Here is an 8,292-nt window from a genome sequence, read left to right as displayed (position 1 = left end):
AGCAGGACAAATTTTCTGCAAGGTTTATACTTTAGAATGCAAGAAAATAATTAGGCATGCTACTTTGGAACAGGTAGAAAATATATGCAGCAGCTTATAAGTGGCCTTTGCATCAGGCCTTTTGGGCCAAAAACTAGCAAGCAGCGAGTTATTTGTTATGGGCTTTTGGATCAGAATTCGCTAATGAGGTAAGTTAAGTGTTTATGCATGTGTCTTTGCTTTATCAAGTGACACACAAGTTGTATAGCTCTTGATGTACGGAACATAAATCAATAATCCATAATTGAATCATCTTTATTTTACTGATAATGTATAAAGAGTAGTTTAGGTGAATAACAAAATTTTCATCCTTTACTAATTTAGATAAATTAAATGCTTCTCTATTATATGTCACATCATAACCTTTTAAACTCGTCGAAATTAAGATAGTCTTTAGTGAAATTCAAATAAAAGACATCATCATGAACAATAGATATGACATTAAATAATCTTTCCTAATTTGGCCTAATCTTCTTATTCTATACGATAACATCAACCTAAGGGAATAAGGAATCTTAACCCCATATCTAGTATTTCAGTCACATGTTTACTAATCAATTTTAACTATTAAACATGCATGAAGACTAGTCTTCTCGCAAAGCTAGAACAAGAAGACCAGTAAATTATATTCGTATCCTACAAAATTAGCATCTACTTTTTTTTTTTTTTTTTTTTGACTAAAAATTAGCATCTACTTAACTAACCTCAAATTAATAAAACGGCTAAAAGCAAAACTTGAACTAACTGTTTTTTGTAGCCGAAAGTATACTATTCAATATATGTGACCTTAGCTTGCTTAGACCTATCAAAATTATTTATAACCTAAAGTTTTTATGTATATTATGTAGCACTAATAGCTAGATACTTCACTGTTATACTTTTTGACTTTTAGAGAGCACTAATCATTTTATAGATTCCAATTAATTAGTGGAGATACCCTTAATGTAATTATTTTCCATTACTTTTTTCTAAAACTTTCATATATGTTGACTAATTTGCACCAAATAGTCCCTCCATTTTGCAACTTAAGAATCAAGATTTCAAATTATATTTTTTTTTAAAAAAAGAATAAAAAAATAAATACTAAAAAATTCCTCATACCTCTAACCTCAAAGTAATCGTTGTAGGCTCCTAGCTAGGCTTTTACCACTCCCCTCAAGCAATATAGTCCTAATTTAACTTCATTTGTTATATATACTATTTTATAAACGTGGTAAAACTAACTCGTATCTAATTATTTAATTACTAAACTTGAATTATATGATTCAAGCTATATGCCAAACTACGGGATTTAATTTTGAACTATACCAAAGCTCTTCCGACTGAAATTTTATTCGCTAAAAATATGAATACTAAACGAATCATCTATTATGACGACCCAACTCAAGCCAATATCGATCAAACCTAGCTAACAACTTGATCATCACCTAATATGACCCAAACCAAATAAAATATAATCCAATTTGAAACCTTTAGATTTAGATTTGTAGCTTATAGTATAGGTCTTTTGACAGGTATGATTGTCTCTTACTTTCTAAGAGTTTGCAATATACTTGTATCTTATTTGTCTTTATTGTTTTCAGCTGTAACTGTAATGCGAATCTTCTTCTTGTATTGTCTATAGTGACAAAGTGAATTATTCATTATTTTACCAAAAAAAAATAAAGATATGAGTATAAAAGAGTTCTCAAATCTCTTACAAAATTGCATTATGAATTAATCAATCAATCAATCAATCAATCAAAGCCTTAATCCCAAAAGTGGGGTCGGCTAACATGAACCAAATTTGATTATTCCGTGTAGTCATCAACATAAATCTTTCTCCTCCATCCCTTACGATCCAAAACTTCATCCTCACGTAAATCCATGCACTTCATATCCTTCCTCACTCCTTCCAACCAAGTCATCTTTGGTCTCCCTCTTCCACGTTTAATCCCTCCATGGTCCCACTCTTCCACTCTTCGCACCGGTGCACCCTCGGGTCTCCGTCTTACATGTCCAAACCAACGCAGACGATTTTCCCTTAATTTATCTACAATGCCCGCCACACCTACTTTCTTGCGAATAACCTCATTTCTGATTCTATCTCTTAAAGTGTTTCCACACATCCACCTTAACATGCGCATTTCCGTAACCTCCATCTTTTTAATATGCTCTTTCTTAGAAGCCCAACATTCTGTACCATAGAGCAACACTGGTCTTATGGCAGTCCTGTAGAATTTTCCCTTCAACTTTAAGGGAATGCTGCGGTCGCATAGCACTCCCGTGGCCGCTCTCCATTTAAGCCACCCTGACTTAATCCTGTGGGTCACGTCTTGATCAATGTCACCATTCTTCTGGATGATCGACCCTAGGTACTTAAAACATTCACTCATGGTCAAATCCTTTCCATCCAAACTCACCACTTCATTGCTTGTCCCCCTCTGAGTGCCAAAACGACATACCAAATATTCAGTCTTACTCCGACTTAGCTTAAACCCTCTAGATTCCAACCTTTGCCTCCATTGCTCCAACTTGACATTAACCCCATCCTTAGTCTCATCCACCAAAACGATATCATCTGCGAACAGCATACACCATGGAACCTCATCTTGAATTGGTCTAGTTAATTCGTCTAGAACCGTTGCAAAAAGAAAAGGGCTTAATGCAGACCCTTGATGCAATCCGATTGTAATAGGGAAATCTTTTGTCAACCCTCCGCATGTCCTCACATTTGTTGACACATCCCGATACATATCCTTAACTAGGTCTACATACCTTCGTGGGATACCTTTCTTCAACATTGCCCACCAAAGTATCTCTCTTGGCACCTTGTCATATGCCTTCTCTAAATCAATAAAGACCATATGAAGATCTTTCTTCTTTACCCTATAAAACTCCATCATTTGTCTTATCAAATGGATTGCCTCCATAGTAGATCTCCCAGGCATAAAACCAAATTGGTTATCTGAAATGCTTGTGCATGCCCTCAACCTTTGTTCAATCACCCTTTCCCACAACTTCATAGTATGGCTCATAAGCTTAATTCCTCGATAGTTAGAACAATCTTGAGCGTCTCCTTTGTTTTTATAAACCGGGACCAAGGTGCTCTTCCTCCAATCTTGTGGGATCCTTGTAGCCGTCCATATCTTGTTGAAAAGGTTTGTTAACCAATCAATACCAATCTTACCCAAACACCTCCACACCTCTATCGGTACCCCATCAGGGCCAACCGCCTTCTTAGGTTTCATCTTCCTCAGTGCAATCTCCACCTCTACTCTCCTAATCCTTCGCACATACTCCATGTTGATTTCTTCATCACTCATAGAGGTATCTCCTATCACAACTCCATTACTTCCATTAAATAATTCATCGAAGTACCCCTTCCACCTGTCCTTGATGCCCTCCTCTTGCACTAGGACCATTTGGTTCTTATCTTTGACACACTTCACCATGCCAATATCCTTCCTTGCCTCTTGTCTTCTCTTTGCCATCTTATAAATGATCCTTTCTCCCTCCTTGGAATCAAGCTTTTCATAAACCTCCTGATATGCCTTTTCTTTTGCTTGGCGAACAACTGCCTTTGCCTTACTCTTAGCCTCCTTATACGCTGCAAAGGTTTCATCACTCCTACATTTTCCTAAGGCTTGATAGCATTCCCTTTTTTGCTTAATTACTGCTTTCACCTCTTCATTCCACCACGAAGTATCTCTCTGTACCGAAGTTCTTCCCCTTACTTCCCCTAAGACCTCTTTGGCCACTCTTAGGAAACAGTTCTTCATTCGTAACCAGGTCATGTCCGGATCCACCTCTCCATCCCAATCCGCTTCTTCAATTACCTTTTCTGTAAAAACCTTAGCTTTTGCATCCCTTAGGGTCCACCATCTTATCCTTGGTTCTTCTTGTCTAACTTTTTTCTTCGCCTTCTCTTTCAGACGAATAGTCATTACCAATAGCCGGTGTTGGGTGACCACACTCTCCCCTGGGATAACCTTACAGTTTATGCAACTTTGTCTATCTATGCTCCTTGTGAGCAGGAAGTCTATTTGAGTTGCATTTGCTCCATTCCGAAAAGTTATCAAGTGTGAATCCCTCTTCTTAAACCAAGTATTAGCCAAAATTAAATCATATGATTGGGCAAAATCCATAATAGCTTCACCACCGGCGTCCCTCTGCCCATACCCAAAGCCTCCATGGACACTCTCATAGCCATCTCGGCTCGCCCCAACGTGCCCATTTAGATCCCCTCCAATATATAACTTCTCTGAGTGGTGGACACCCTGCACCACCTCGTCTAGGTCCTCCCAAAATTGTCGTTTCTCTTCTGCATCTAAACCCACTTGGGGAGCATAAGCACTGATAACATTCACAATCTCCTTGCCACATAGCAACTTCAGCCTTATCAACCTATCGTTCTTCCGATAGACCTCGATCACCTCTTTTGCTAACCTCTCATCGAGAACCACACCAACTCCGTTCCTAGCTCCACCATTCCTTGTTCTGTGGCTCGTTTCTTGCCCAACATACCATACCTTATACCCCAAAACCAAGCCTCGAGCTCCTTCTCCTGTCCATCTTGTCTCTTGGAGGCACATGATGTTCACGCGTCGTCTTTTCATTACTTCTACCAATTCTGCTGATTTTCCCGTAAGAGACCCCACATTCCAAGAACCAATCCGCAAACTAAATTCTTTTCTCCCACGCTCCCTCCTGATCCCAACTCCAAGTCCTTGATTATTTGACACCACAATTGGGCAATATGGCGCGTCGCTTCTGGGCGACGACCTAGCAACCCTTACATACTTATCACTGCACCCGGGTCTGGGAAGTGCAGCGCGTCGCTCAGTAGGGAACGCCCCAATGGCACGCCCTTGCTCATTTGACACCACACTCGGGCAATGTGGCGCGTCGCTTCTGGGCGACGACCTAGCAACCCTTGCATACTTATCACTACACCCGGGTCTAGGAAGTGCAGCGCGTCGCTGAGTAGGGAACGCCCCCACGAAAATATCTGTTTGGCTCATGTCATGGGATGTGACGAAGTTTTATACTGGCTGTCACTGGCCTACCGTAACCCTCCTCCTTTATCCAGGCTTGGGACTGGCAGCGGGAAACCCACTGGCGGAGTTTGCATTATGAATTAATATACAAACTAAATGACTAATGTCGTTATTACTGTGTAGTTTAACGGGCTAGGCATTTTGAAAGTGAAAAATATAGAGTATTCCGCAATAAGATATTACCAAATAATTTGATAAAATTCTGCATGCTGAAATCATACTGCAAGGTTGAAAATACGAGTACTCATAATAGTACGGTATTACGTTTGATGATACTGTACTTCACATTACATGCCTTTTTCGATTTTCCCACTCAATAATTTCAAGAACGCACGCTATTAGATAAATATTATCTAGGTTAGTAAACCTAGAATCACAGTATGACCGTCAAAGATTTTCTTTTTATTTTTTTTGTTAAAATTTCGAATCGATTCAAAAACATGTGTTCACCATTTAAAAAAAAAAAATAAATAAATAAATAAAACCATGTTAGGTATATTAGAAATAATTTTTTAACAAAAAAAATGTCGCTATTTTTTCAATCATTTGAATATTGGTATCGTAGTAGCTAAGATAAGAAAGATTGAAAAATAGAAACGATTTTGATTTGGTACCTCACTGCTTGATTGATTAATGCTATAATGGTGTGTAATTGAATTCATTAAAATGTGGTAATGCAAATAATAGGTCTATGTCAAAAGAATGACAAGCTGTAATTATAATTGTATTGCAAGAAAGAACAATTTCACATGGTAGGAAATCATATAGTATAATTTTAATGAAATTATATCATAGTCAAATATATATCACAAAGTCATCAACTTATTATTATAGTAGTAGTTATTTTTCTTAAATTTCACTCAACCATCATATTTCATGTACAACAACAAACTTAAATTTTGTACTATTTAGAAGTAAGTATTAGGATCATCAAGTACTACAAACTATACAAATTAAGGGTCAGATTTTTCTTAGAAGACCCTTTGATCGATCTCATCAATCAATGAGATCTCAAAATTCAATCCACCCATTTTTATGAGTTGAATTCTAATTAATTAATAAAGTAATTAACAGCTAAAAATCAATCAAAGCAACCCCTTAGAAAATAACTCAAAATTACAAGTTAATATGGTACTAAGATTGTAGATTATTGATAGGAGAACTACTTTTGTTGTTGAAGAAGAAATTGGAGCATTCTAGCAAGGCTTTTGCATTCATTTCGCGCTCGAATCGCCATATGTAATTCAACCCAACTAGTAATTCTGTAATAGCAGCTTCAGTTTTGTCTTTGTTGGCAAAATATAGTGTTTGTAATAACAAGACATTGGTTGATTTCGGCATTAGATTTTGTTGTTCGAAGCTTCTTTCATTTTGCCACTTGATCATGTTATGTGCTAATGGACCCAACCAAGTGAGGATTCGCCCGAGGGCGTCCCTCCACTCTGCGGCTAAAACGGGGTCGGTTGCTGAGAACCCGACCCCTTTTAGCCTGGCGCGGAGGGAGGATCTTATGCTATTGGGAAGCATAGCATAAACATCCTCCCTCGCGTCTAATCCCACCAAGTGGGGTGACTTGATCATTTTCTCTAGGACAATGATCAAGTTAGAGTAGTGCAACGCCAAGGCCGCCGCCCCCAACGTAGTTGGGGGTGGCGTCAAGTCTTTGGTTCTAGACTCAAAGAACCCAACTCTATTTCCGGTCCCTAAACCAATTGTAGTCATCCTCTTGTTGAGGCGGAGTGGGGTGGATGTTAACGGCCCTGACACATAAGAATTATGGTTGCCACTGAGATCCGATGAAGGAAATACAGTGGCCGAAGCAGAGAGACTTCTAGGAAGCGTGCTTGGGTGAGGGTAGTAACTCTGTCCGATCCCGAACACAAACTTAATTCTTGCAAGGACAGTAAATATCAAACGAGCCAAAAGAAGGACAACCGAATCATAACTTCGGTTCCAAAGCGATTTCTCTTTCACGTACTTGATTTCTTGCTTTTGCCACACTACTTTCTGCTGGACCTCTAACGCACCTTCCGGAGGCGTTTTCTTTAAACTATTTTGTATCGAGTTCAGCTCCTCTATCTCCCGGTACAGCGCAGCAGTAGCTGCGATGTACCGGTCTATCCTCCGGACCAACCCCTCTAGGTCCTTCCCGCACAGGGCGGCCCAATTATAATGGTCCCGCCCTGTGCTGGCAAAATCCTCCAAACACTCCGAAAAAGACCGGAGTGTAGGATCCGTAGCACGGTCACTCAACCGTGCTACAGCCTTACAAATAACATGAAGATTCTGAACCATCTCGGCACACGCCAACCCAAGAAGGAAAGACTCGTCATTAGAGACGATCTTCCGAACTCCTTCAAGGGCTATAGCCTCGTTCTTGAGACGGACAATATTCTTATCAGATAAAGATTGGTGTAGCGCAAGAAGCTTAGAAAAAAGACCAGCAATCTCAAAAGCTAAAACACCAACATTCCTAGATTTTGATCTAGCAAGTTTAGAAGTTGGATGAATAAGTTTGTGAGAAATTTGTGATTTGAGTCTGCTTAACCAAGTAGTTTCTCTCGCCATTAGGAGGAGAGAGAAAGTAAAGATTTAATGGTATGATTGAGGAAAAGAGTTATGGGAGGAGAGCTTATAGAAGAAGATAAGAGGAAGAAGAAATAAAAAGGGGTGATTGATTATTGGAGTGAAGAATGAATTGAAGGGGAAAAACTGAAAAAGAGATAAATGAGCAAGTGGAAGCTCGTGGGATGTAGTGAAAGCACTAGAAATACAAGTGAAAAAATTGGAGAGAGAAAGTTGTAATCAAGACTAAAACTAGAATCCACAAAATGAGAGTATGGTGAATGAATGTATTACATAGAGAAGAGGGAGAATGTGGGAATGGGAAGGGAGTTGGAGTGTTGAACCCACATGTGTGCTGCAATTGGATGGGGGTAACTTTGTCCTTTTGTGGGCCTTTGGTTTTCGATATCGTTTTAAAAAATATATATTCTCCCAATTCATAAATAAAAGTCTCATTTATGTTCAGATTAAAGATAATATTGTTCACATATTCGAGTAATATACCATGAATATAGTAATGAAAAAAAAAATATGTAAAAAAAATGGAAGGAGAAATAAGTTTTGGGTGAAATTAGACTTTTAAAATTAAAAGAAATTGTTTGGGCTTTTTTTTTTTTTTGTAAGATGTATTATGGAGTAGTAATCACTA

The 8,292-nt window shown here is 38.5% G+C and overlaps 1 protein-coding gene across 1 annotated transcript; it reads right to left on the bottom strand.

Moving 5' to 3' along the window:
• Positions 1–6,159: 6,159 nt before the first annotated feature.
• On the bottom strand, positions 6,160–7,900 carry LOC145608478 (protein PSK SIMULATOR 3-like). Its single transcript, XM_081664093.1, has one exon. It carries the CDS (start codon positions 7,644–7,646, stop codon positions 6,213–6,215), a length of 1,434 nt encoding a protein of 477 aa, XP_081520219.1. The 5' UTR covers positions 7,647–7,900; the 3' UTR covers positions 6,160–6,212.
• Positions 7,901–8,292: the final 392 nt, after the last annotated feature.

This window comes from Chenopodium album, chromosome 23 (genome assembly GCF_948465745.1).
Source record: "Chenopodium album chromosome 23, dcCheAlbu1.1, whole genome shotgun sequence".
NCBI classification, from domain to species: domain Eukaryota; kingdom Viridiplantae; phylum Streptophyta; class Magnoliopsida; order Caryophyllales; family Amaranthaceae; genus Chenopodium; species Chenopodium album.
This window is presented reverse-complemented; position numbering and strand designations above follow the sequence as displayed.

Coding starts and splice junctions, on each gene's coding strand:
- LOC145608478 (XM_081664093.1), bottom strand. CDS start 7,646: ATGGCGAGAGAAACTACTTGGTTAAGCAGACTCAAATCACAAATTTCT.